The 27,034-nt window shown below is 58.0% G+C and overlaps 4 protein-coding genes across 11 annotated transcripts in view; 3 read left to right on the forward strand and 1 right to left on the reverse strand.

The window, feature by feature from the left end:
- Positions 1-12,916, forward strand: part of ZGPAT (zinc finger CCCH-type and G-patch domain containing) — a 27,509-nt gene extending 14,593 nt beyond the window's left edge. The window contains exons 3-7 of one of the 2 annotated variants that reach the window (XM_033187158.1): positions 10,056-10,189; positions 10,469-10,621; positions 11,544-11,663; positions 11,932-12,337; positions 12,554-12,916. In XM_033187158.1, the coding sequence (XP_033043049.1) occupies positions 10,056-10,189; positions 10,469-10,621; positions 11,544-11,663; positions 11,932-12,337; positions 12,554-12,692 (952 nt within the window). In that variant the 3' untranslated portion in view covers positions 12,693-12,916. The remainder of the gene's footprint in view (positions 1-10,055; positions 10,190-10,468; positions 10,622-11,543; positions 11,664-11,931; positions 12,338-12,553) is intronic. The other variant, XM_033187159.1, reaches the window with a different exon arrangement.
- Positions 12,917-13,159: 243 nt separating this feature from the next.
- Positions 13,160-15,898, forward strand: LIME1 (Lck interacting transmembrane adaptor 1). 4 transcript variants are annotated; one of them, XM_033187165.1, is made up of 6 exons: positions 13,160-13,535; positions 14,354-14,468; positions 14,633-14,714; positions 14,785-14,872; positions 14,987-15,303; positions 15,539-15,898. In XM_033187165.1, the coding sequence occupies exons 2-6, from the start codon at positions 14,371-14,373 to the stop codon at positions 15,578-15,580; spliced, it is 627 nt and encodes a 208-aa protein (XP_033043056.1). In that variant the 5' UTR covers positions 13,160-13,535; positions 14,354-14,370; the 3' UTR covers positions 15,581-15,898. The 4 variants fall into 4 exon arrangements, 3 of the variants coding, with proteins under 3 accessions (XP_033043056.1, XP_033043055.1, XP_033043054.1); XR_004431376.1 differs by having other exon boundaries at positions 13,161-13,535; positions 14,820-14,872; positions 15,402-15,898; XM_033187164.1 differs by having other exon boundaries at positions 13,163-13,535; positions 14,657-14,714; positions 15,402-15,898.
- Positions 15,899-16,479: 581 nt separating this feature from the next.
- Positions 16,480-20,791, forward strand: SLC2A4RG (SLC2A4 regulator). 2 transcript variants are annotated; one of them, XM_033187160.1, is made up of 8 exons: positions 16,480-16,773; positions 17,106-17,260; positions 18,130-18,239; positions 18,635-18,822; positions 18,896-18,996; positions 19,095-19,383; positions 19,467-19,558; positions 19,644-20,791. In XM_033187160.1, exons 1-8 carry the CDS (start codon positions 16,648-16,650, stop codon positions 19,753-19,755), a joined length of 1,173 nt encoding a protein of 390 aa, XP_033043051.1. In that variant the 5' UTR covers positions 16,480-16,647; the 3' UTR covers positions 19,756-20,791. The 2 variants fall into 2 exon arrangements, with proteins under 2 accessions (XP_033043051.1, XP_033043052.1); XM_033187161.1 differs by having other exon boundaries at positions 16,482-16,773; positions 19,098-19,383; positions 19,644-20,245.
- Positions 20,407-27,034, reverse strand: part of ZBTB46 (zinc finger and BTB domain containing 46) — a 90,526-nt gene continuing 83,898 nt past the window's right edge. For all 3 annotated transcript variants that reach the window (XM_033187157.1, XM_033187155.1, XM_033187156.1), the window contains exon 5: positions 20,407-24,028. In XM_033187157.1, the coding sequence (XP_033043048.1) occupies positions 23,657-24,028 (372 nt within the window). In that variant the 3' untranslated portion in view covers positions 20,407-23,656. The remainder of the gene's footprint in view (positions 24,029-27,034) is intronic.

Below are 27,034 nucleotides of genomic sequence, written 5' to 3' on the forward strand. Positions count from 1 at the left end.
CAAAGTGCTGGGATTACAGGTGTGAGTGACTGCGCCGGGCCTAAGTATGGCGACGTATCTGTAACATGGATCTACCTCTGTCGTACTATGACATAGTTCCCCTCCATTTTCCTATAGCACCATCCCAACCTCCCTTTTCCTCTGACCTAGTTCCATCCTCCCTTCTCCTCTGACATAGCTCCATCCTCCCTTCTCCTCTGACATAGCTCCATCCTCCCTTCTCCTCTGACATAGCTCCATCCTCCCTTCTCCTCTCACATAGTTCCATCCTCCCTTCTCCTCTGACGTAGCTCCATCCTCCCTTCTCCTCTCACATAGCTCCATTCCCTCTTCTCCTTCATGTATTATTGCCATATATACATTTATGTATGTTATAGCTTCAGCTCTTCAGTGTTGTAATTATTGCTTCAAAAGTATTTTGAAAGAAGTTGCCTGGAGGTAGTGGCTTATGCCTTTAACCCCAGCACTTTGCGGGGCTGAGGTGGGCAGGTCACCTGAGCCGGAGAGTTGGAGACCAGCCTGGGCAACATCTCTACGAAACCCCATCTCTACCAAAAGTACAAAAAATCAGCCTGGCGTGGTGGCGCGTGCCTGCAGTCCTAGCTCTTTGGGGGAGGATGCCCGCTAAAGTGGGAAGATCACCTGAACCTGGGAAGTCAAGGCTGCAGTGAGCTGAGATTGTGCCACTGCACTCCAGCCTGGGTGCAGAGCTTATCTCAGAAAAGAAGAAAAGGGGCTGGGAATGGTGGCTTATATCTGTAATCCCAGCACTTTGGGAGGCTGAGGTGGGTGGATCACCTGAGGTCAGAAGTTTAAGACCAGCTTGGCCAACATGGTGAAACCCCGTCTCTACTAAAAATACAAAAAGTAGCTGGGCGTGGTGGCGGGTGTCTGTAATCCCAGCTACTCGGGAGGCTGAGGCAAGACATTCACTTGAACCTGGGAAGCGGAGGTTGCAGTGAGCTGAGATCGCACCATTGCATTCCAGCCTAGGCAACAGAGTGAGACTCTGCCTTTAAAAAAAAGAAAAAGAAAAGAAAAGAAATTAAAATCTGGACACTGTGGTTCATGCCTGTAATCCCAAAGCCTTGGGAGGCTGAGGCGGGAGGATCACTTGAGGCCAGGAGTTCAACACCAGCCTGGGCAACATAGCAAGACCCCATCTCTATTTTAAAAAGAAATAAATTAAAAGAGAAAAAAGTATACTTGTAGGTTTTTGTATCCCCCATATTTTACCATTTTTGTTGCCCCTTTTTCTTTCCTATGAATTTGAGTTACTGTCTAGTGCCATTTCCTTTTACTCTGAAGAACTTCATGTAGAATTTTTTTTTTTTTTTTTTTTTTTTTGAGGCAAAGTCTCACTGTGTTGCCCAGGCTGGAGTGTAATAGTGCGGTCCCAGATCACTACAACCTTCACCTCCCTGGTTCAAGCAATTCTCCAGCCTCAGCCACCTGAGTAGCTGAGACTGCAAGCACCTGCCACCATGCCCAGCTAATTTTTTTGGTATTTTCAGTAGAGACAGGGTTTCACCATGTTGGCCAGGCTAGTATTGAACTCCTGATCTCAGGTGATCCGCCCGCCTCTGCCACGCAAAGTACTGGGATTACAGTTGTGAGCCACTGCACCCAGCCTAGGTAATTTTTAATGATTTTTTTCTTCTGCTATCTCAAATCTGCTGTTGAGTACATCTAATTAATTTTTTTTTTTTTTTTTTTTGAGTTGGAGTCTCGCTCTATCACCCAGGCTGGAGTACAATGGAATGATCTCAGCTCACTGCAACCTCCACCTCTCGAGTTCAAGCGATTCTCCTGCCTCACCCTCCCAAGTAGCTGGGATTATAGGTGTCCACCACCATGCCCAGTTAATTTTTTTTTTTTTTTAGTAGAGGCAGGGTTTCACCATGTTGGCCAGGCTGGTCTCGAACCCCTGACCTCAGGTGATCTGCCCACCTTGGCCTCTCAAAATGCTAGGATTACAGGCATGAGCCACCACGCCCAGCCTTGAATTTTTTTAAATAAGTTTTTCGTTTGTTTGTTTTTGAGACAGAGTCTTGCTGTTGCCCAGGCTAGAGTGCAATGGTGCAGTCTTGGCTCACTGCAACCTCCGCCTCCCAGGCTCAAGCGATTCTTGTGCCTCTGCCTCCCCAGTAGCTGGGACTACAGGCGCCCTCCACCACACTTGGCTAAATAATTTTTGTAGTTTTAGTAGAGACAGGGTTTCACCATGTTGGCCAGGCTGGTCTTGAACTCCTGACTTCAGGTGATCCGCCCACCTTGGCCTCCCAAAGTCTAGGGATTAGAGGCTTGAGCCACTGCTCCTGACCATGGCTTTAGTTTTTAGAGTAGTTTTAGGTTCATAACATAATTGAGTGGAGGATACAGGGATTTCACATATACCTGACCCCCACACATGCAACAGCCCCTCCCCACAACACGGTCACGCTTCTCACCAGACTGGTGTGTTTATTACAGTCCAAAAGCCTACACTGACCCATCATTGTCACCCAAGGTCCATCGTTTACATTAGGGTTGACTCTTGGTGGTGTACACTCTATGGGTTTTCACACCTGTGTAATGACAGGCATCTACTCTTGTGGTATCAGACAGAGAAGCTGCACCACCTTACCCCTTCTCTGTACCCTACCTGTTCATCCTGCCCTCCCCACTACAGTCAGTAAAAATTTCCTTTCAGTGATTGTCTTTTTTTTTTTGAGACGGAGTCTCACTCTGTCGCCCGGGCTGGAATGCGGTGGCGCGATCTCGGCTCACTGCAAGCTCCGCCTCCCGGGTTCACACCATTCTCCTGCCTCAGCCTCCCAAGTAGCTGGGACTACAGGCGCCCGCCACCTCGCTCGGCTAGTTTTTTGTATTTTTAGTAGAAACGGGGTTTCACCGTGTTAGCCAGGATGGTCTCGATCTCCTGACCTCATGATCTGCCCGCCTCAGCCTCCCAAAGTGCTGGGATTACAGGCGTGAGCCACCGCGCCCGGCCTCAGTGATTGTCCTTTTTAACTCTGGAATTTCCATTTGATTCTTTTTTTCTTTTTTTTGAGACGGAGTCTTCCTCTGTTGCCCAGGCTGGAGTGCAGTGGTGCCATCTCGGCTCACTGCAACCTCTGCCTCCTGGGTTCAAGCAGTTCTCCTGTTTCAGCCTTCCAAGTAGCAGGGAGCACAGGCTCCCGCCACCACACCCGGCTAGTTTTTGTATTTTTAGTAGAGACGGGGTTTCTCAATATTCGTCAGGCTGGTTTTGAACTTTTGACCTCAGGTGATCCACATGCCTCAGCCTCCCAATGTGCTGGGATTACAGGCGTGAGCCACCGTGCCCAGCCTCCATTTGATTGATTTTATTTATTTATTTATTTTTTGAGACGGAGTCTCACTCTGTTGCCCAGGCTGGAGTGCAGTGGCCAGATCTCAGCTCACTGCAAGCTCCGCCTCCCAGGTTCACGCCATTCTCCTGCCTCAGCCTCCCGAGTAGCTGGGACTACAGGTGCCCGCCACCTCGCCCAGCTAGTTTTTGTATTTTTAGTAGAGACGGGGTTTCACCCTGTTAGCCAGGATGGTCTCGATCTCCTGACCTCGTGATCCACCCGTCTCGGCCTCCCAAAGTGCTGGGATTACAGGCTTGAGTCACCGTGCCCGGCTGATTGATTTTATATCATTTCTTTTTTGAGATTCCCTAGGCTGGGCGTGGTGACTCACACCTTTAATCCCAGCACTTTGGGAGGCTGAGGTGGGTGGATTACCTGAGGTCAGGAGTTTGAGACCAGCCTGGCCAACATAGTGAAACCCCATCTTTACTAAAAATACAAAAGTTAGCTGAGTGTGGTAGCTCACACCTGTAGTCCCAGCTATTCCGGAGGCTGAGGCCTGAGAATAGCTTGAACTTGGGAGGTGGAGGTGTAGTGAGCTGAGATGATGCCACTGCACTCCAGCCTGGTTGACAGAGTAGGACTTGGTCTCCAAAAAAAAAAAAAAAGAGCCTGTAATCCCAGCACTTTGGGAGGCCGAGACGGGTGGATCGCGAGGTCAGGAGATCGAGACCATCCTGGCTAACACGGCGAAACCCCGTCTCTACTAAAAAATAGAAAAAACTAGCCGGGCGAGTTGGCAGGCGCCTGTAGTCCCAGCTACTCGGGAGGCTGAGGCAGGAGAATGGCGTAAACCTGGGAGGCGGAGCTTGCAGTGAGCTGAGATCCGGCCACTGCACTCCAGCCTGGGCGACTGCGAGACTCCGTCTCAAAAAAAAAAAAAAAAAAAGAAAAGAAAAAGGATTCCCTATTTCCTAAATCATTGTCATCATATTTTCATTTAACTCTTTGAACATACTTATAGTAGCTGCTTTGAAGTCTTTGCTAAATTCAACATCTGGGCCCACTCAGAGTCAGATTATACCAACTGCTTTTTTTCCTAAATATGGATCATGATTTCCTGTTTACCTGTCTTATAATTTTTTTTGTCAAAAAGTGGATATTTCAGATGATCTATGTCTGGATTCGGAGTTGTTTTCCTGAGTCTTGTGTTCTGTTTGTTTTAGTTAAGTTGTTTGGACTTAAATTGCAATTCCTGCCCACCCACCCCTGTAGCCTCTGATATCTCTCTGCTCAGATGTTTACATTCTTTTTTTTTTTTTTTTTTTTGAGTTGGAGTCTTGTTCTGTTGCCCAGACTGGAGTACACTGGTGCCATCTCAGCTCACTGCAGCCTCCACCTCCCAAGTTCAAGTGATTCTCCCACCTCAGCCTCCCGAGTAGCTGGGATTACAGATGCCGCCACCACGCCTGGCTAATTTTTTGTATTTTTAGTAGAGATGGGGTTTAACCATGTTAGCCAGGATGGTCTCAATCTCCTGACCTCATGATCCACCTGCCTCAGCCTCCCAAAGTGCTGGGATTACAGGCGTGAGCCACTGCAAGCGGCCTTAAATTCTTTTTTACTCTGGATTCCTAGCAATTGCTTCTGTGATCGCATATGGTAGTGGTCAGCCATTGATTTGGGCAAGAGGGTATGTCAAACACTCCTAATCCAAAGGCTCCCTGCCACCCCGTGGGGTTTCAGAGCATGCTAGGAGTTCAGCCAGCCCCTCTCTCTTTGCTTTCACTTTCCCCTGGCCTCTCTTGGAGCTCCCAACACCTGCAGTGGTTTCCTCCAACACCTGCAGTGGTTTCCTCAAGAGCCAGGCCCTTCTTGGGAGAGCTGAGCCCTTCTGTGGCTCTCAGAGTCTTCCTGGTAAGTATCTGGCTGGCCCAGTGCTCACTCCAGCTGGGATCACAACCCCAGATGATCAGGGCTGTCAGTTTTCTTTGTGTTTATCGAGTCACCACTTTTAACTACGAGGTCTGGGTTTTGCCTTCTGTCCCACGTCTACCTCTGCTGGTGTTGGGTTTTGCAGCCAGCCCTGACCTGGTAAAACACTCAGGTTTGCTGACTCAGGAGTAGGAGCCAGTGGCAGCCCCAGGTGCAAAGGCTGCAGACTTCCCAGTGTTCTGACCCAAGGCCCAGCATTTTTCAAGAAGGATCTCTTCCCAGTGAGTTCTCAGCTTTGGTCAGTTTCCCGAAGTCTGAAAAGTTCTGAATCAGTGAGTTTTGATAATTTTGTCTAGTTTTAGATTTTTTTTTTGAGACTGAGTTTCACTTCATCACCCAGGCTGAAGTGCAGTGATGCGATCTCGGCTCACTGCAACCTCCGCCTTTTGGGTTCAAGTGATTCTCCTGCCTCGGCCTCCCGAGTAGCTATAATTATAGGCACACGCCATTACACCTGGCTCATTTTTAAATTTTTGGTAGAAGCAAGGTTTCACCATGTTGGCCAGGCTGGTCTCAAACTCCTGACCTCAAGTGATCCGCCCACCTCAGCCTCCCAAAGTGCTGGGATTACAGGTGTGAGCCACCGCTCCCGGCCTCGATTCGATTCAGCGACCTCTCTACTTGGGTGTGGCTGAAACTCTGAAGCTTCTTTTAGTTTTAGATGTTATTTGTTTTCAGGGTTAGTCTCTGCTTACTCTGGAGTGTATTTCTGTCAATGCTGTGAGGCAGGTAATTGGGTTGGGACCTTTAATGATCTTTAATGTATGAAAACCCAGTTTTTAATTTTCTCTTACGAAATCCGGGGTCTTTCTCCCCGCACCCCACCTGCGATTCTCTTGTGAAATCTGGGGTCTTTCTCCCCGCACCCCACCTGCGATTCTCTTGTGAAATCCGTGGTCTTTGTCCCTGCACCCCACCTGCGATTCTCTTTTTTTTTTTTTTTTTGTTTTTTTTTTTTTTTTTTTTTTTTTTTGAGACGGAGTCTCACTCTGTCGCCCAGGCTGGAGTGCAGTGGCCGGATCTCAGCTCACTGCAAGCTCCGCCTCCCGGTTTACGCCATTCTCCTGCCTCAGCCTCCCGAGTAGCTGGGACTACAAGCGCCCGCCACCTCGCCCGGCTAGTTTTTTTGTATTTTTTAGTAGAGACGGGGTTTCACCGTGTTAGCCAGGATGGTCTCGATCTCTGACCTCGTGATCCGCCCGTCTCGGCCTCCCAAAGTGCTGGGATTACAGGCTTGAGCCACCGCGCCCGGCCCCCACCTGCGATTCTCTTGTGAAATCCAAGGTCTTTCTCCCTGCACCCCACCTGCGATTCTCTTGTGAAATCTGGGGTCTTTCTTCCCGCACCCCACCTGCGATTCTCTTGTGAAATCCGTGGTCTTTGTCCCTGCACCCCACCTGCGATTCTCTTGTGAAATCCGAGGTCTTTCTCCCCGCACCCCACCTGCGATTCTCTTATGAAATCAGTGGTCTTTCTCCCCGCACCCCACCTGCGATTCTCTTGTGAAATCCGAGGTCTTTCTCCCTGCACCCCACCTGTGATTCTCTTGTGAAATCCGGGGTCTTTCTCCCCGCACCCCGTCTGCGATGCTTTCTCTGCACACGAGGCTTTCTGTAATGGAGGCTCTCGCTGGGGGCTCTCCTTTGCTCCATTGATCAATTCGCCTGTTCTTTTGGTTTTCAGTTAACTTCATGGATATGCCATTAACTCAGCTACTCTCCATGGTTAGAAATTTAGGTTATTTCCAAGTTTTTCATCTTTGGTTAAGTCTTTACATGCATTCTCCTTAACAATCATGTCGCTGAGGCGGAAGGATTACATGAGCCCAGGAGTTCAAGACCAGCCTGGCCAACATGGCAAGACCTTGTCTCAACAAAAAAACTCAAAAATTAGCTGGCATAGTGGCACACTCCCCTGGTCCCAACCACATGGGAGGCTGAGGCAAGAGGATTGCTTGAGGCCAGGAGGTCGAGGTTGCAGTGAGCACACCATGCACTTCAGCCTGGGCAAGACAGCAAGGCTCTACTGCACAAAAAATAAAACAATCATAGAAGCACTTTCTGGGTTAAAGAGTTTACAAATTTCAAGGCTTTTAATATTGTCAAATATTCTAGAAGAGGTTTGATTAATTGCTGGTATGGGTGTGTTGAAGAGGCGTATTTAATCGAATTCACTCTGGGTTTAGCCCTTTCTTTTTGAGTGTGTTCTCTGTTTCCCTTCAGCCAGTCTCTGCTGTAGTGCATTTGAGGCACAGTCCTGTAGCCCCTGGTTCTCCATGGTCATTGGCAGGGCACTGTGCGCCTACGAGCAGTAGGCACGAGAAGGAACTGCCCAAAATCCTGGCCTGGGGAGGTGTACGAGGCCATCTTTGTGTACCCATGAGACAAACTCCCTGTCCCACCTCACTCTGCTCTGCCCACCCGTTCCCACTGGAAAGACAGCCCTGGCTGCATGTCATGGCTGAAGGCCTGTCCTCAAGGACAGCCTCACTCTGTCGTCCAGGCTGGAGTGTGGTGGCACAATCTCGGCTCACTGCAACCTCCGCCTCCTGGGTTCAAGTGATTCTTGTGCCTCAGCCTCCCGAGTAGGTGGGACTACAGGCATGCGCCACCATGCCCGGCTAATTTTTGTATTTTTAGTAGAGATGGGTTTTTCCACGTTGGTCAGGCTGGTCTTGAACTCCTGACCTCGTGATCCACCCGCCTCGGCCTCCCAAAGTGCTGGAATTACAGGCATGAGCCACCACGCCTGGCTGCTCTGTTGCTTTTGTGGGGTTAAAAGAAACTTCCTTTTGAAACGATGGCACGGCAGCAGTGGATGGCGGTTAGTTTTTCATGTCTTTATTTGGCAAAGTTGAAGATTGCGCTCCTGTCTGTCCCCACATTTCCTTTTCATTCTCTCTCTCTGTGTCTTGGTTTTGGTTTTAATTTTACTGGTTCACTGATACCTGAAAGTCAAGGCACCGCTATTTCATAAGCAGGTTCTCCTGGTTTGGGGGAGGACTCAGTCATAGGAGCACATGCACACCCCCAACACCTCTGCCTTGATGAACTGGCGCTGTGGCTTCCTGTGCAGTAGTGAGACTGTGGGAGCTGCTGTCAAAAGAGTGCTGCCGCAATGGGACTCCAGCAGAGGCAATGGGACACACGGGGCATATTTTTCTGGAGCAGCCAAGTCCATCCTGAGAGAGAAAATGCGGGTGTCTGTGTGTGTGATGTGTGTGAGACTGTGTGTGCATGTGCATACATGCGTAAAGTGTACAGTAGGCCCTTGGTGTGTGTGTGTGTGAGACTGTGCGTGTGCATACGTGCGTAAAGTGTACAGTAGGCCCTTGGTGTGTGTGTGTGTGAGACTGTGCGTGTGCATATGTGTGTAAAGTGTACAGTAGGCCCTTGTGTGAGTGTGTGAGACTGTGCATGTACATATGTGTGTAAAGTGTACAGTAGGCCCTTTGTGTGTGAGAGAGACTGTGCATGTGCATACGTGTGTAAAGTGTACAGCTGACCCTTGGTACGTGTGTGTGTGAGACTGTGTGTGTGCATGTGCATACGTGTGTAAAGTGTACAGTTGGCCCTTGGTATCCGCAGGTTCCATAACCAATTCAACCAATCTCGAGTCGAAAATAATTGGGGAAGAAAAGGATGGCTGCGTCTGTACACTGTATAACAACTATTTACATAGCGTTTACATTGTATCAGGTACTGCAAGGACTCTAGGGATGATTTAAAGTATATGGGAAGATGTGCATAGGTTGTATGCAAATACTATGTCATTGTATATAAGGGACTTGAGCATCCTTGGGTTTTGGTGTCCGCAGGGAGTTTCCCACGGATACCAAGAGACTACTGTATGTGTGTATGCAAGTGTGAGAGTGTATGTATATGCATGTATGTGTATATGTGCATGTCATGTGTGTGCATGTGCGCATGTATGTGTATATGCGTGTATGGGTGTATATGTTCGTGCATGTGACAGTCTGCGTGTGTGCGCATGTGTGTGAGTGCATGTGCACATGTGTGGGTGAGGGCACGTTTTTGCTATGTGTGTATGTGTGTGTGCATGTGTGGGTGAGTGCATGTGTGTGCATGTGTGGGAGAGGGCGTGTGTGCGTGCATGTGTGTGGGTGAGGGTGCGTGTGTATATCCGTGTATGACTGCATATGTATTTGCATGAGTGTGTATGTGTGAGTGCATGTTTATACATGTGTGAGGGTCTCTGTGTATGTGTATGACTACACGTGTATGTGTTAATATGCATGTATGTGTGTGCATGTGTATATGTGTACGTGTGTATATATGCGTGTGTGCGTGTGTATATGCATGTGTGTGCGCCTGTGTGTATGCGTTAGTGCGTGTGCATGTGTATATGTGTACGTGTGTATATATGCATGTGTTAGTGGATGTGGATGTGTGTATGTGTGTGTATATATGCGTGTGTGCGTGTGTATATGCATGTGTGTGCGCCTGTGTGTATGCGTTAGTGCGTGTGCATGTGTACGAGTGTGTATGTGTGTATGCATGTGTATATGCACACGTGTGTATGTGCATGCGTGTATGTGTGTATATGTGTGTGTATATGTGTGTGTGTATATGTGTGTGTGTATATGTGTATGTATGTGTGTATGTGTGTATATGCATGTGTCTGGCTCCCTCAGGACAGTGCCCAGGCGGATGGGTCAGTGCTCCTGGGTTTATTTGCCCCTGGTGGCCCATGTCTGAGCCCTGGCCCCTATGGCTCTGTCTGCAGGTTCTCCCATGGGCAGGTGGTCTCTCTGGATGAGCTGCGCCCCTTCCAGGACCCAGACCTGAGCTCCCTGCAGGCCGGCTCTGCGTGTCTGGCCAAGCACCAGGATGGCCTCTGGCACGCGGCGCGCATCACCGGTGAGGCTGGCCATGGAGGCCTCCCGGGAACACCCTCCCAGGCTCCACACATGTTACTACTGCGTGGTCGCTCCCCGCCCCCTGCGCGGCCGCTCCCTGCCTCCTGCGTGGCTGCTCCCTGCCTCCTTTGGGATGAGTGCTGGGACTCTGGCTCTGGGCCCAAAATGAGCACATCTACCCTCAGCCTCTGCCCTGCCTTGCTCCCGATGTCCAGGGTGGTTCCCCATCAGTGGCACCTGCTGTCAAGGATGCTGACCTGCAGCTTGTCTCTGCCTCTAGATGTGGACAATGGCTACTACACAGTCAAGTTTGACTCGCTGCTGCTGAGGGAGGCCGTGGTGGAGGGGGACGGCATCCTGCCCCCACTGCGCACAGAGGCCACAGAGTCCGACTCAGACAGCGATGGCACAGGTGACTCCAGCTATGCCAGAGGTATGGCAGCAGCTGCGGAACCTAGGAGCCAGGAAGGTGGGGTCACCCTGAGAGGCTCCTGGCTTTTGAGGGCACCGACCATCTAACCAAACTATTGGAGAGAGTGACCACAGTGAGGGCGCCAGCCGTGCCTGGGGAGGCCGTGTGGGGCAGGGGTACAGGAGCGCGAGTGAAGGGCCGGGGTAGATTCGTGGTGGCCTTTGTCTTCAAGGAGTGTGGGTACAACAGCTACAGTCTCATTGATGGGAGGCCATGGTCATGGCTGTGGCCATGGGAGAGGAGGTGCCGGAGTTGCCAAGGATGTCACAGAAAATGACCAACTGATGGGGCCTGGAGTGCAAGAGGGGCAGCTCCTCTGCATGGCTTCTCAAACTTGGGACCTGGTGCCTGGTGGATCCTGGCAGACAGAGGTTGTGTTTAGACAGCCAGGGTGGAAGCTTCAGGAATGGGAACTAGTGGCCGGTGTCCAGCTCTCCAGGGGAGTGTGTGTATGCGTGTGTGTGTATATGCGGGAGGTCACCTGACCCAAGCATGGTGGGTTGAGTCCAGGAGGGGTCTGCATGTTGAAGGTGTACCCAGGGATCAGTGATGGTGGTTTCTGAAGCCCCATGTCCCTGGTGAAGGAGGACCAAACCAAGGACCCTGTGAGGGCAGGTGAGGAGCTCACGGCCTTGTGAAGGTGGAGAAGGGCAGGGGCAGGAGAGGGCTATGGAGGAGGGGCCACGGTGCAGGAGGCTGTGGGGACTGCCATGCACTCTGCCTGGTGTCACATGCCCACAGCAGCCTCAGTGACAGAGCACGGAGCCCCAGAGGTGGGGTGTTGGGGCTCTGCCCAGGATCTGAGCTCATTGGTCAGAGCCCAGGTCACCATGCATAGTCCTCTGCCCTGGCCGGGCCACTGCCCTCTGTCCCTCTCTTGCAGTGGTGGGGTCGGACACTGTGGACTCCGGGACCTGCAGCTCTGCCTTTGCCGGCTGGGAGGTGCACACGCGAGGCATAGGCTCCAGACTCCTCACCAAGATGGGCTATGAGTTTGGCAAGGGTGAGTACAAGCTGCCCTGGAGAAGTGGGCAGAGGCTGCAGCAGCACAGCCCAGATCACGCAGCCATCAGGTTCCCGGGGTCCCGCAGCCATCAGGTTCCCGGGGGTCCCACAGCCGTCAGGTTCCGGGGGTCCGGCAGCCGTCAGGTTCCCGGGGGTCCGGCAGCCGTCAGGTTCCCGGGGGTCCCGCAGCCGTCAGGTTCCGGGGATCCCGCAGCCATCAGGTTCCCGGGGTCCGGCAGCCACAGCACTGCCGTTCCTGTGCTCAGGTTTGGGCCGACACGCAGATGGCCGGGTGGAGCCCATCCATGCTGTAGTGTTGCCACGAGGGAAGTCGCTGGACCAGTGTGTGGAGACACTGCAGAAGCGGACCAGGGTTGGCAAGGCTGGCACGAACAAGCCCCCCAGGTGCCGGGGAAGAGGGGCCCGGCCTGGGGGCCGCCCACCTCCTCGGAATGTGTTTGACTTCCTCAATGAAAAGCTGCAAGGCCAGGCTCCTGGGGCCCTAGAGGCTGGGGCAGCCCCGGCGGGGAGGAGGAGCAAGGACATGTACCATGCCAGCAAGAGCGCCAAGCGGGCCCTGAGCCTGCGGCTCTTCCAGACCGAGGAGAAGATCGAGCGAACCCAGCGGGATATCAGGAGCATCCAGGAGGCTCTCACCCGCAACGCTGGCCGGTACGTGTGGGGCCTGGCTCAGGGCAGAGGGAAACCCAGGGTGGCCCTGCCCCCAGGACACCTGCGGGAGGTCACCTGACCCAAGCATGTCAGGCTGAGTCCAGGAGGGGTCTGCATGTTGGAGGACGGGCAGTGGGCACACGGGCAGTGGACATGGCAGCCTGGGGCTGGCGGCATGGCCCGGGACCCCACACTGACTGGTGAGCCCCTCCGCAGGCATAGCGTGGCGTCGGCCCAGCTGCAGGAGAAGCTGGCAGGAGCCCAGCGCCAGTTGGGGCAGCTCCGGGCTCAGGAAGCGGGCCTGCAGCAGGAGCAGAGGAAGGCAGACACCCACAAGAAGATGACTGAGTTCTAGAGAACCCCGCAAGCACTATGGACGAAGTGTGGGACCCCAGCACGCGCTGCCCTCAGGAAGACCAGTGTTGCCCGAAGAGGGGCCAGCCTGCTGGCCTGGGGCGTGCGGACCCTGCTGAGTGGAGACGGGGCTGCAGGGTCCTGTCTGGACACTTTCTTGCCCACCTGCCAGTGTCTTGGGCATTTCCTTGGCAAGGACATTAAAGTGATTTCATCACAGTGTCATTCAGTGGAGATCAGCTGGCTGCAGGGTCTCTGGGGAGAGAAGGGTCTGTGCAGGGCTGTGGTGAGAGGCGAGCTGGGCTGGAGGGGCCTAGGAGGCCAGCATTCTCCCTTCTCTCCCTTCTCTGACCAAGGCAGATTGGAGGCCAGGGTGCCCGCCAGGCTGCGTGACACCCACAGATGGGTGGAGCTCAGTGCTGCTCCAGCGGGCAAGACGGGCCAGCGGGTGAGACGGGCCAGCGGGCGAGACGGGCCAGCGGGCGAGACGGGCGGGAGGACTGTGGCCCACCACGTGGGGTACTCCTGGTGAGGCAGGCAGACCTGGCCCTGTGGGTTTGGGGGTTCTGTGCCAGCTCTGCTCACGTCTTCATGTGTGGAAGGGATGTGAGTTAGGCTGTCAGAACAGTGCGGGCTTGAGGCACACACGTTTCATCTAGGCTTCGGGCGGGGCGCAGCAGGTGGGTGAGGCTGCGGTGGTGGCTGCTGCCCAGGGTGGGAGGCTCAGGGGAGGCGCTCGGCAACAGGAGCAGGAAGTGATGAGGTGGGGAGCTCAGCCGAGGGCTGCACAAAGACCTTCCTGGCCTGCCCCAGACAGAGCTGAGGACCCCTGGCCGTGGGCTTGGTAAGTGCCTGGGCAGATCCCCAAGTCCCTTGGTCCCCAAGTGCCCTCCTGGGGGGTAGCTGGGGTCTGGGAGGTCTTGGGACGTGGCTGTAGCTGGGTTAGTCGGCCGGGCTGAAACCCACTCCCTGGGTCTGGGCAGACTGGCCCCAAACTCTAGAGACCACCTCTCAGCCGCCAGCCGCTGCCTCCGTGCCGCGGGATGTGCTGACTCTAAGGCGTCCCCCACCCCTAGAAGTTCTGCTAATCCCCAAGAAGGGGACAGATCCTCTGGCAGAGACAGTGGCAGACAAGAAGAGCCAGAAGTGGGGTGGGGGTATCAGCACCCCCAGCAGCTGCTGCTGCCTGCTGACCCAGCCTCCAGCTTCTCCCAGTTCTGGGCTCTTTGGCGAGCGGCTTGGGGGCGCTACCTGACACTGGAGACCATGTCTGGGCAGAGGGTGGCTGCAGGTGGCGTCTGTGGCCTGTGGCGCACACCCAGGGCCTCCCCCCTATGCTGGTTACAATTTGGGCTATAGTGGCCACAGCTGCCCTGCCCCTCCTCGCGGCCATGCTGGGCGTTACCATGGTCACCTGCAGGGACACCGAGGGGCCAGGCAGAGCAGCCCTTGCTCATCTCACCTCACCGGGAGCCCCTGCCAGAAGGGAAGGTGGGCACCTCTGGGAGGGAGTTACTGCCAGGCCTTGGGGCTTCCTGTGCTGAGTCAGAGCAGGAACGGGAGACGCAGGAGCTCCGCAGCCGCGGGAGGTGCAGATTTGGGGCTGCCAAGTGGCATAGGTCCCCTTGGCCAGCACCCAGTGCCCCTTTCTTCTGCCCCCAGGGTCTTGGCTTCACAGGATGGGGCTGCCAGTGTCCTGGGCTCCTCCTGCCCTCTGGGTTCTAGGGTGCTGCGCCCTGCTCCTCTGGCTGTGGTCGCTGTGCACAGCCTGCCGCAGGTACGTCCATCAGCCCGGTTCTGTCTGGCGCCTTTCTGCGGCTGCCATTCAGCCCAGCGCGGGAAGGGGCTGGAGGCAGGTCCGCTCCCCCAGCTTTGTACGCGCCCCTGCACTGGGCCTTGGACCTGAGGCTGACGACCCCGTCCCCCACCCCTACCCCCAAGGCCTGAGGACGCTCTAGCCCCCAGGAAGAGGGTGCGGAGGCAGCGGGCGAGGCTGCAGGGCAATGCGATGGGAGCGGAAGCGGTGAGTGCCAGGCTGTCCCAGGGACCAGGGCGGGGCCTGCAGGGGACCGACCAGCCTTCCTCGCCCCCAGTCCCTGCTGAGGCGGACCCACCTCTGCTCCCTCAGCAAGTCCGACACCAGACTGCACGAGCTGCACCAGGGCCCGCGCAGCAGCAGGGGTGAGCGGAGGGCGGGACGGGGGTGGCCGTGTGGGGCTTACTGTGCCAACCCCTTGGGTCAGACCCGCTCCTGCCCCCTGCCCCGAGTGAACTCTGCCCTGACCCCACCCCCAGCCCTGCGGCCTGCCAGCATGGATCTCCTGCGCCCACACTGGCTGGAGGTGTCCAGGGACGTCACCAGACCGCAGGCAGCCCTCTCTGCCTTTCCACACCAGGAGCTGCCCTGGGCTCTGCCGGCAGCTGCAGCCACCGCAAGGTGCGCTGGCCGCGAGGCCACCTATTCCAATGTGGGGCTGGCAGCCCTCCCCGGGGTCAGCTTGGCGGCCAGCCCTGTGGTGGCTGAGTATGCCCGCGTCCAGAAGCGCAAAGGGACCCATCGCAGTCCCCAAGAGCCACAGCTGGGGAAGGCTGAGGTGACCCCGGCCGCTCAGGTAATGTGGGCCAGGGTGGGGCACTGTGGGTAGGGCCAGCAGGTCCTCAGCAGGTTGGATGGTGCTGACCCCTCCTCGGGTTGGCTTCCTGTCTCCAGGTGGACGTCCTGTACTCCAGGGTCTGCAAGCCTAAAAGGAGGGACCCAGGACCCACCACAGACCCGCTGGACCCCAAGGGCCAGGGAGCGATTCTGGCCCTGGCGAGTGACCTGGCCTCCCCGACCCTCCCGCTCAGGGCCCTGGATGTGGACAGCAGCCCCCTGGAAAACGTGTATGAGAGCATCCGGGAGCTGGGGGACCCTGCTGGCAGAAGCAGCACGTGCGGGACTCGGACGCCCCCTGCTTCCAGCTGCCCCAGCCTAGGGAGGGGCTGGAGACCCCTCCCTGCCCCCAACACTCAAGGACTTGTGCTCCTTCCTCCAGAGTGAGGCCCGTCCCCCGCCCCGCCTCACAGCTGACAGCGCCAGGCCCAGGTCCCCGGGCTGCCAGCCCGTGAGGTCCGTGAGGTCCTGGCCGCTCTGACAGCCGCGGCCTCCCCGAGCTCCAGAGAAGGCCCGCGTCTAAATAAAGCGCCCTCGCAGGAGGAACGCGGCCAGCCTCGCAGCCTGCTCTTCTTGAAAGCTGGGCGGGTTGGGGCGGGGGGCTTGTCTGGAAGGCTTGGAGCTGTCCCCTCTGGCCTTGGGGGGCTGACTGCCCCGGGGCGCCCGGGCCGAGCCAAGGCGGTGCTCCTGCCGGCTAGACTCCCGGTCAGTGCGGGGACGGGGTCCGAGTCGCTCCCGGGGGACAGCGCAGCCGGCAGGGTGGCCGCCCCGGGGTGGGACTTGGACCCTGGACTCCACGGGAGGGCTCTGCCACCCAGCCTGGTGTTACATAAGGGGTGGGGGAGGTGGGCAGTCGAGCGTTAAAGAGTAACCTGCTGCCGGGACGCCCGCCAAGGACTCGCGGCCCCTTCCCCGGCTCTGGCAGCTCTGCGAGCGCGCCCCTGGGGCACCGGCCCTCCCCGGCGGGGCGCGCGGGCGCGCGGGGTGGGCGGAGGCCTCGGAGCGGGGCTGGGCCTCCCTCCCCAGGCCAGCGCGGGAGCGACCCGGAGGGGGCGGGCCCGGGGCGGGGCCTCGGAGCGCGGGCCAGCGGGAGCGCGGCCGGCCGGGCCCGCCCGCCTGCGGTGTGGACGCCGCGCGGCCAATGCGCGCATCAGGGCGGGGCGGGCAGCCTCCGGGCGGCGCGGCGCGGGCGGCGGCCGGATCCAGGGCGGGGGTCGGCGGCCCGGCCAGCCCGGCCCGGCCCGGGGCCGCGTCCTGAGAGTCAGCCCTCGCCGCTGCAGCCTCGGCGCCCGGCCGGCCGGCCATGGAGAGCCCCCCGCCCCGCGCCGCCGGTCGGGACCCCAGTGCGCTGCGGGCCGAGGCGCCCTGGCTGCACGCAGAGGGTCCGGGGCCGCGCGCCGCGCCCGTGACGGTGCCCACGCCGCCGCAGGTACCGGGCGCCGGTGGGCGGGGGCGCCGACCAAGTTTCTCTCGCTGCAAAGATGGCGTCAGTGCTGCCCAAACTTCGGGCCCCCGGGGGCGGGGCAGCGGGGAGGGCGGCAGCGTCGGTCCGCGCGTGTCCGTGGGTCCCGCCGGGGCTGCGCCGGGCGGCCGGGGAGTCCTTCCCGCCGCGCCGGGCTGGGGGCGGGGTCGGGGGCGGGGCCGCGCCGTCCACACCGGCCGCAGCCGGTTTTCGAGGCGGGCGCCGAGCGGATCCGCGGCGGAGGTGGAGGGACTCCCCGGCCGCCGCCTCCTCTGAGTCTGCCCCCTCCCCATCTGCAGGGCTCTTCGGTGGGCGGCGGCTTCGCGGGCTTGGAATTCGCGCGGCCGCGGGAGTCGGAGCCGCGGGCCTCGGACCTGGGGGCCCCCGGGAAGTGGGCGGGGGCGGCGACGGGGCCCCGGACTCCATCGGCGCACATCCCCGTCCCAGCGCAGAGGTGAGCGGGAGGCGCGGTGTCCCGGGACTCGGGGTGTGCTGGGGCGGTGGGTGGGGTGCAGAGACGCGCTTTCCCGCCCCTTCCCTCGGGAGGCCCCGACGGAGGCCAGGTCAGGGCTCCAGGTTTGTAATCCCCAGCCACCCCCAAGCTCTTCAGCCCTGAAGGAGTTGAGCAGAAATGATCGGTGACTCGAGTCCCTCCGCCTCCCTCCGCCGCAGTTCCTCGGGGTAGAGCTCAGAACCGGGAGGGGGTGGCTGTGGGTCTCTGTGCAGAAGAGGCTGCGCGGTCGGTGTGGGGCGACTGTCCAGGAATCCCTGGGGCTCCTGACCGCCACCTCCCAACCCCTGCCAGGCCGGACACCTCGGTCTGGCTGCCAGGGCAGGGGCGGGCTCTGGCCTGGCTCGCTGGGGCCTGGGGAGCTGCCCGTGCTTCCAGCCCAGTCTCCCGCTGGCTGCTGCTGGCTGCTGCCGGCTGCTGGCCACTCCCACATCCCAGGCCTGGCGTGAGGCCCACAGCTGCTGTTGCACAACCCTGGTTAATGTGTGATAGGGGGAGGCCTGGGCCTGGCCCGCCTCTGTGCCAGGGCTTCAGACCCCTGCTCAGCACCAGGGTCTGAAGGAACCACAGTGGAGCCAAGCCCGCGGTGTGGAGAACTCAGGCTTCAGGAGACCCTGGCCCTGTTCCTGGTGGCTCCTGGTGGCTTTCAGCTCTCACTGCAACCTGAGCTGGGGGAGGAGCCAGGCCTCATGCCCAGAGCTGGGAGTGGGGAGCCTGGTGTGCACGCGTGCCCAGGCCTGCACGTGGACCGACCAGGGGAGGGGCCTAGAGCTCTGGCTGGGTCACCCGCACCCCGCCCCCATCTCCTCCAGAGCCACCCCAGGAAAAGCCCGGCTGGACGAGGTCATGGCTGCTGCTGCCCTTACAAGCCTGTCCACCAGCCCTCTCCTTCTGGGGGCCCCAGTTGCAGCCTTCAGCCCAGGTAAGACTCAGATGTCTGCATTTAGCACTGTGGGTGGGGACAGGGCTCAGAACCTACAGCCACCCAGCCTCTGTGGGACAAGCAGAACCCTCAAACCTGGGACTGCTTTCTCAAATGGACTTCCGCACCCTCAGTGCCCCTTACTGAGGCCAAAGCTGCAGGACCCAGGCCTTCTGGCCTCCCTGACCTGTTTACCTCCACATCGCTGGCCACACACATCTGCTGACCCTTTCCTGTGCTGGGGGGGGGGTTCTCCCCAAGCCCTGGAGCCAGCTCCTCCATCCAAGACACTGTGCCCACCAGGCTCACCCGGGACTCGGTGAACAGGAGCAGCTCAGGGTTAGGGACTCCCTAGATCCACCCAAAGTTCTAAGGCATGGGGCGTGTCCCTACAGAGCCTGGCCTGGAACCCTGGAAGGAGGCCCTCCTACGGCCCCCAGGCAGCTACAGCAGCAGCAGCAACAGTGGAGACTGGGGCTGGGACCTGGCCAGTGACCAGTCCTCTCCGTCCACCCCGTCACCCCCACTGCCCCCTGAGGCAGCCCACTTTCTGTTCGGGGAGCCCACGCTGAGGAAAAGGAAGGTGAGCTTGGGGGCGGCCCCCAGGGAGGGGCGGGTGTGGTGGCTGAGCCTGACCCTGGTCCCTGTTGCTGCAGAGCCCGGCCCAGGTCATGTTCCAGTGTCTGTGGAAGAGCTGTGGGAAGGTGTTGAGCACGGCATCCGCGATGCAGAGACACATCCGCCTGGTGCACCTGGGGTGCGGCAGGGCCTGGGGTGCGGTGGGGCCTGCGGGCTGGCTGGGTTTATGAGGCCTGGCCAGGCCACCCCTTCAGCTTCCACTGGCTGTGTCCCCAGCAGGAGGCAGGCAGAGCCTGAGCAGAGTGATGGTGAGGAGGACTTCTACTACACAGAGCTGGATGTTGGTGTGGACACGCTGACTGATGGGCTGTCCAGCCTGACTCCAGTATCCCCCACGGCCTCCATGCCGCCTGCCTTTCCCCGCCTGGAGCTGCCAGAGCTGCTGGAACCCCCAGCCCTGCCTAGTCCCCTGCGGCCAACCACCCTGCCCCTGCCCCCGCCCCCACCCCCTCTCCTGAGCGCTGTTGCTAACCCCCAGTCCTGCCACAGTGACCGTGTCTACCAGGTGGGTAAGGCCACTGGTGGCAGCTGGGGCAGGTCTCAGGGCCCTCTGGAGGGGAGTAAATCCCTGACTGTGTCTCCCTGCAGGGATGCCTGACGCCCGCCCGCCTGGAGCCACAGCCCACGGAGGTCGGAGCCTGCCCACCCGCCTTGTCCTCCAGGATTGGAGTCAGCCTGAGGTGCGTGTGGGCTGAGGGCCTGCGGCTGCCACCAGCTGGAAAGGGTCCTTGTCTCACAGCACCCCATGCCCTGTGGCCCCCCCAGGAAGCCCCGCGGCGATGCGAAGAAGTGCCGGAAAGTGTATGGCATGGAGCGCCGGGACCTGTGGTGCACAGCCTGCCGCTGGAAGAAGGCCTGCCAGCGGTTCCTGGACTAAGTCCGGTTCATTCAAGAACATAACCTGCCACCTTCTCCCTCCCCACCCCAACCCCAGGCCTGGGGCTGAAACAGCCCAGGGAGAGCCCCAGGGCCTGGCCTTCACCAGCTGCAGGGTCTGCTTTTAATTGGGGGGGGCCTGACCCTGAACCCCCCCAGGTCAGGGAGGGGTCCCACCACTCAAAGTGCCTCTGAAGAAACCAGCTTTTTGCACTAAAGCCAAACCGCTGTCCCCTTAGCCCAAAGGGCCCTGGGGGCAGCCCCCCCCGCCTGTCGGCCCGTGGATTTGTCAAGGGTGTTATGGGCCCAGCTTTGGGGGCCAGTCCTGATGCACTTTGAGGAGTGTTGGGGAGAGGACTCCCCCACTCGCACTTAACTCGATGGCTCTCGGGCCCTGGGGCTGTTTTTACCATGTTTTTGAAGCTCAGGTGTCTCGCGTCTGGGCTGCACCAGGCGAAGAGAGAAATTAAAGATTTGAGGTTTTTCCAGAAGCTTTGTCTGCCTCTTGGGAGGAAGGCTGTGGGGCTGGGACCTTGTGGTGGGTGAGTGGGTGGAGGCTGGCAGCCGGCCACAGAGGGCCGAGGGTCACCCCTCGGCTGCCCCTACCCCAGGAGAGGCCGGAGGAAGGATCATCTGAAACGCAGGAGGCATCTGCTTGGAGCAGCAATTCCCCAATTTATTGAAAGTGATCGCTTTGCAAGGATGTCTAAGCTAATCCCGTCACAGAAAGGAAACGCACAGGCGCCTAGGCAGAAACTTCGAGACTCACCGCAGAGGCCACAAGAACCCACGGCCACAGAGAGGCAGGACGGCAGAGCCATGATTTCCCACCGAGCGATTATGAGAACCTCTTTCCCCAATAGTAGACACATCTCCAAAACAAACACAGGTTTATAACAAGTAATAGAAAGTCAATATAATATAGATTATCCCCGGAAAAAAATCAACAATCTTCAAACACTGCCTTTTTTTTTGTCTGTTTTGTTTTTGTTGACAGGTTGAAAGCATGTTGAAAAAATAAATATTTAAGAAAAGCACACACAGCACCCTCACTACAAGCAGTTCTAAAAGGGCTGCATACAAAACACAATATAAGATCTGAAAAATAAAAAACACCACCATTAAGTATGGCTTTCATAAGAGTTGCACATGTCACAGAATGAGCTAAAATAAGATTATCTTTTATAATATTGCAAAAAGTTCCAGTTTTTGCATTTTCTCAGTTTTTTTAAAGAGGAAGATGTGCAAAGTTGGAAGCAGTAAGCTGCGTCTTCTGAGTCAGGTCCCTACGTAGCCCTGGCAGTGTCCTGTTTCCCAAAGCCCAGAGAGCCCCAGTGTACAGCCTGGTCAGGATCCCGAGCTTGATAGAAAAATCATGGTGTCCCTGCCCCCCTCCCCACCCCCAGATAACACCACCCCCAATGGACTGTATTTCCCACTTTGGTGTTGCAAACACCAAAATACAAACACACAAACAAAAATACAAAATGTGAAATGTAATCTACACATTTTTCCTCTTCATAAAAAAATATTTATTAGTTTGAACATCGATTTAAAAAAAAATCAGTCACGTAAAAAAAAACCTTCATGACATGTCTTTCCCTCCACGCCTCCTGAGAGATGGACGTGTGCACCTGGGCCTCGGAAATCCCACTCTTCAGTCGGCAAACTGCAAACAAGAACGAGAGATCTGCCGCGCAGCAAACACTTGGGGAGGTCAGTGGGACAGTGTTGGTTTTAGGGAAGGAAATGCCCCTGTAGCTCCGACAGGGAACCCCGAAACGGTCAGCAAAGGCCGCACGGAGGGAGCCGGCCAGATGGAGCAGGACATCCTGAGTGTGGAGGGGGAGGCGGGCCCGGGTCCTGGGCAGGGCGGCCTGAGAGCTGGGGACTGGTACAAAATCTAGAGACATTTGTGGGTAGCAAAGGTCTGGTTTCCAAATGCATTTTATAAGAAAGTCACTCTGTTTAGAAAAGGGGTTTAAAAATCAGGGGAAAGGTACAAAGTTCTGAGAATTCTCAAAGAGGCCGGGGTGGGGTTGGCCTGGGGTGAGGGCAGAGGGCCTCCGCTGGAGCTCCGTGTGGCCGTGCTGTCCTCTGGGGGACTCGTGCCAGAGCTGCCCCCCTTGCTCGGTATGAGTGGGCAGGGCTCACCGCTGAGGGGCCAGCGCTTGCCCTGGTCCTATCCCCACACTCCGTGTGCAGAAAAATCTTGGCCTCTTTCTCCAGCTTTGAGGAGCCACAGCCTCTGAGCTGAGGCGGGTGTGTGATGACAGCTCCAGCCAGGGCGCCCTGTCATTGGTAGAACTGGGGGCCAATGTCAAAAAAAAAACAAAAGCCGTGACTCCTGCGCTGTACCTGGAGTCCTCCATGCACTCCTCCACAGGACCCCCGGCCAGCCCAGCCCTCCCCAAGCAGCAGCGGTCAGGGAAGCTGGTGCTTTACCTGACAATGTGGGTAAAAGCCTGGTATACAGGCTAGAAAAAGAGAGAGTAAAACCTCTTTCCACGCAGCCCTGAAGCTCAGCACTCCAGAGGGTCTTCACACGGGCAGGTCCTGGAGGGAAGGAGGAGGCCACCGCGCCCACCTCCCATCCGAAGGCACATCACCGCAGTGGTGGCCTCTGCCAGAGGAGGGGGTGAGGGACGGAATGTCCTAGTGGTGAGGGCTGTCAGAGGCAGCCTGAATAAGAAGACAGGATGCAGCAACTGTCCTGAGGCTGTGAGTCTGGGCAGTCTGCCTCCAGGACCCCCAAAGCCAGGCAGTGCACCACGGCGCATACCGTGGGACGTTTGCTTTTTACTCAGGAAAAGAAAGAACGTGAGCGCGTTTGAAAACACAGCAAGAGGACTTGACCACAAGCTAAAGGAGAAACAACCCTATATAGTTTCATCAAGTGAGAAAAATAATGCCAAACAAAATAATTTTATGTAACTACCTGGATATGTCTCTGACTACTTAAAAATTTGGTTACCCACGCGGGGAGGTGTAAGCAGCACACTGCAGTTAGGAACACCGCCTCCAGTGTTAGCAGCAAAGGCAGGAGCCCAGCTCCAGCCCGTCCAGGAGGGGTCAGCAGGAGCGGCCGGGCTGGGCCATGGGCAGAACAGGACGGGCAGAGCCCAGGGTGGACACAGCAGCCCAAGGCTCTCCAAGGAAGTGCACGTGACTGAGCGAAGGCCCTTGCAGAGGGAACCTGGTGTAGCCTGAAGTTGGGGGGCACAGGGCTGAGGGTCCCCTCCTGGAAGGAGCCCACAGGGCTGTGTCCACCTAAGATAGCACCTGGAGCCCTCGGCCTGCAGCAGGGTTCTGCAGCTGTGTTGTGTGTTAAGCACCAAAGCCCAGAGGTAAGAGGGTGGCAGGGCTCTCTGTGCACTGCACCTGGATTCTACAGGCTGCCACGGGCCACGGCTGCAGCCACAGGCGGTGACCTGGCTGCTAGGGGAGGGGAGGGTGGGCTCCAGCCGGGCTGACTGGGTGTCTGCAAAACTCTGCACCTGCTCAGGCCAAGGGCCTCTGGGCCGAACATACCACCCCGCCCAGTGCCCACTGGACCCGGCCACAGGGGCCGTCACATGTCCCAGCCAGGCTGGCTGTCACAGGGGCCACTCACACACCCGCACCACCTGCTGGGGACTTAGGACCGTGCTCTCCCCTCACTCAAACCTGCCCTGTGACCTCCCCCAACTCACTTCATGTCTGGTCCCAGAGCACCCCTCTTGCTGGGGTCTCACCTGCTTCTTGGCCCACAGGGCTGGTTTCCATGGGGGGTGGGTTCAGGGGGAAGCAGAGGAGGGGCCGCGAGAGGGGTGAGCGTGGCCCTGGCCCTGCAGTGGAGACCCGTCGGACACACACAAAGGTGGACGAAGCGAGGCAGCCACCAACCCTGCCGGTGGGCGGGTCTAGGAGAGCCAGGCAAAGTCCTTGTCGGGGCCCCCTGGGGGGCTGCGCGGCCGCGGGGAGTCTTCCTCCTCCTTGTCGTCCGCCAACAGCGCATCCTCGGGGGCCAGGCCCTCGTCGTCCTCGCCCAGCTCCTCCGCCTCCCCTCGTGGGTCATCAGGGTCCTCCAGATAGGGCCCATCACCTGGGAACAGCGCCTCTGGAGAGCCCTCGCCACCTCCACCGCCGTGGTCCAGGGGCCCGGCCATGCCGCGGCCAGCACAGTCGGCACACACACCGTGGCGCCGGGAGCCATGCCTGATGCCCACGCTGGCGGCAGACATGAAGACACGGCTGCACACCTTGCATACGTACTTCTTGTCCTTGCTGTGGACCTGCGGAGGCAGGACAGGGGGTGAGCAGGGCCCGGTGGAGTGGGGAGGGCGGGGCAGGGGGTGAGCAGGGCCCGGTGGAGTGGGGAGGGCGGGGCAGGGGGTGAGCAGGGCCTGGTTGGGGTCGGGGGGCACAGCCTCCCGGGCCCTCAGAGCATCTGCACAGGCAGAGGCTCCCCGTGGGGGATTGTGGGGGAGATGCACAGAGACAGGAGTGCTCAGACCCTGACCCCAGCTCCTGTCAGAGCCACACCAACGCAGCCCTGCCCCAAGAGGATGCTGGCACGAGGGCGGCAGTGCCCCTCCCCTGCAAGCCCAGCCCCTAGGTGGGCCAGTCTGAGTGTCCACACTGTGTGTCCAAGCACCCTCACCAGACGCCCTCTGGGTTGACTTCTCACGGGCGTCACACCATCCCCTCTGCCTAAAAGCCTGGCTTCCTCCAAACCTCCCTTCAGTTTACAGGCTGAGGGCCCCGCATTGGACTGGAGCTCACAGAGCTCCTCCTGTACGCAGCCATGGCCATACGCCCTGTGCAGGGACGGGCTGGGGTTGGGGCTGCCAGCTGGGCAGGTGGGCCCACACCTCAGCCTGGCTGTGTGGACACCCCCTCAGCCCGACCCCCTCAGCCCTGACCCCCTCAGCCCCTGACTGTGACTCCAGGAACGTGAAAAGGAGGCAACTCCCCCACTCAGGCTGTTTCAAGGTCAACTGAGACAGGCAAGAAGAGAGATGAGCATTTACGGTCAGAGGAGGAGGTGTGGCTGCCAGGGAGGGCAGCCATGCTGTGCCCTGTGCTGGGCCCGGCAGGGAGACGGAGCAGTACCCTGAAGAGGGCCCATGTGGCAGGACATGAGGTGCTGGGCTCCTGGAGGGTCTCAGCACCAGCCTGGAGGCCCGAGGGAGCTACCACACACTGCTGGGGACATGTGGCCCCAGGTGGGCTTCTGCTGAGGGTGGGCGGGGACACCCGTGCTGTGCAGAACAGGACCTCAGAAAGACATGGCCGGGGACGGGGAGGGGTGGCCCACGTACCCACTCACAGCACAGGCACCCTCGGCCAGGCCAACTCAAAGAGGCCTTGGGAGGTTGGCCCTGATGCCTCACAGTACAGTCCCTGTCCCTGCCCTCCAAGGACAGAGGTGGCAGGGCCCCCAGAGGACTCCAATAGCAACCTCTGGCCAAGTCCACACGAGGGGCTTCTCTGAGGTGAGCCGGCCTCAGGTCAGTCCTCCAGGCTGAGCCTGGCACTGATCCCAGGCTCCCCTTGGCTCCTCCCTCCATCCGCAGGGCTGTCTCCTGGGTCCTGCAGCGCCTCTGAGGCTGCATGGAGAACTGAGGCTGCGATGTGCTTGTGAGTTTAGCCTCCTTAAACCATTCCAAACTCGTCAGTTTTCTCCCATGAGCAAGTACATATATAATCAGTGTGTGTCATGGCAAAAGAGGGTCCCTCTACATTTGTAAAGACCTCTGACAGGCAGGTATCACAGTTACCACCTCCCCATCCCGGGGCTGGGCCCTGGTCCTTATACACTTCCTGTCACCGGTCTCAGCGTCCCGAATCCATAGGCCCATAGGCCACCCAGCACGGCCCGACCTCCCCCTTCTCTAGACCCACCTCCTTGAGGGCAGAGTTGCCTGTAACTTCCACAAAACCGGGAACCACAAAGACCTCACTTCTCAAATGTTTGCTGCCAGAGCAACTGTGTGAGCTCTAAGCATGGCTTGGGATGGGGGCTGCACAGGTATGTGACACCTTCGGGGACAGCTGGTGGCCTTCAGGCCAGGGCAGCACCACATAGCCTACCTCAGATGCACAAACACGCTAACCCTAGAAACAGAGCCTCAGACAAGTTGGTGCCAGGACTGCTCCTTTGGGCTTTTGGTTTTGCTGCATTTTAAACCAAGGACTTCCAGAACAAAAATTCAAGACAAGCCACAGTAGAAACTTCCCAACAGGGCAACCTGGTGCACACAGGCCCAGGAAGGGTTGGATCGGGGCTAGTGTACCCACCGAGGCCCCTTGAGGCCTGGGCTCCCGTGTGTGCAGGGGCCAGGGCACCTGAGGAGGCAGCAGGGGCAGCTTGGGGTGGCACAGGGACCTTGTGGCCAGGGCTGGATGGCTGGGCACTTGTCAAAATGGGCAAATGCCCTGGAAGGAAGCAAGAAGGAGGAAGATGGGGCACGTTGGCAGCCCGCCCGGGCCCTGGGGCACTGTAGCTGCAAGAGCACAGCTGGCCCACCCTCCAAATGTGGCCCTGCCAAGGTGTGAGGGGTCCAGCCCCAGCCACTGGTGCTCCTCCTGGAGCGGGTGGAGGGGCCATGCAGGCCAGGGAAGGGCTGACAGTCAGTGCCATCGTGAAAGTGGAGGCTGGACCAGCTGGAGTCTCCATGCTCTCAGGTCCAGGACCCCAGAGAAGGCCACACGCAGATTCTCCTCAGAAAAAGTCAAGCCCCCATATGCTTGTTTTTGTTGTTCTTTAGAGACAGGGTCTCACTCTGTTGCCCAGGCTGGAGTGCAGTGGTGCAATCACAGCTCACTGCAGCCTCCATTTCATTGGGCTCAGGGGATCGTCCTGTCTCAGCCTCTCAAGTAGCCAGGACCATAAGTGTGTGCCACACTTGGCTGATTTTTTATTTTATTTTATTTTTTATAGAGACAGTCTCGCTATTTTGCCCAGGCTGTTCTTGAACTCCTGGCCTCAAGCTATCTTCCTGCCCCAGCCTCCTGAAGTGCTAGGATTACAGGCACCACCACACTTGGCTTTCCATGTTTCCAGGGAATTATGATCCCCTGAAGACCAATCATGAAACCCCACGATAAAAATCCCAGCCCTGGTTGGACACAGTGGCTCATACCTGTAATCCCAGCACTTTGAGAAGCAGAGGCAGGTGGCTCACTTGAGGCCAGTAGTTCGGGACTAGCCTGGGCAGCATAGCAAAATCCCATCACCACAAAACGCAAAAATCATCTGGGCACGGTGGTGGCATACCTGTAGTCCCAGCTACTTG

The sequence above is a fragment of the Trachypithecus francoisi genome, unplaced genomic scaffold (genome assembly GCF_009764315.1).
Source record: "Trachypithecus francoisi isolate TF-2019V2 unplaced genomic scaffold, Tfra_2.0 Lachesis_group21, whole genome shotgun sequence".
NCBI lineage: Eukaryota > Metazoa > Chordata > Mammalia > Primates > Cercopithecidae > Trachypithecus > Trachypithecus francoisi.

Coding starts and splice junctions, on each gene's coding strand:
- LIME1 (XM_033187163.1), top strand. CDS start 14,371: ATGGGGCTGCCAGTGTCCTGGGCTCCTCCTGCCCTCTGGGTTCTAGGG. Junction 14,715..14,784: donor ATGCGATGGGAGCGGAAGCG/GTGAGTGCCAGG, acceptor CCTCGCCCCCAG/TCCCTGCTGAGGCGGACCCA. Junction 15,304..15,401: donor AGGTGACCCCGGCCGCTCAG/GTAATGTGGGCC, acceptor TCCTGTCTCCAG/GTGGACGTCCTGTACTCCAG.
- SLC2A4RG (XM_033187160.1), top strand. CDS start 16,648: ATGGAGAGCCCCCCGCCCCGCGCCGCCGGTCGGGACCCCAGTGCGCTG. Junction 18,240..18,634: donor AGTTGCAGCCTTCAGCCCAG/GTAAGACTCAGA, acceptor GTGTCCCTACAG/AGCCTGGCCTGGAACCCTGG. Junction 19,384..19,466: donor ACAGTGACCGTGTCTACCAG/GTGGGTAAGGCC, acceptor GTCTCCCTGCAG/GGATGCCTGACGCCCGCCCG.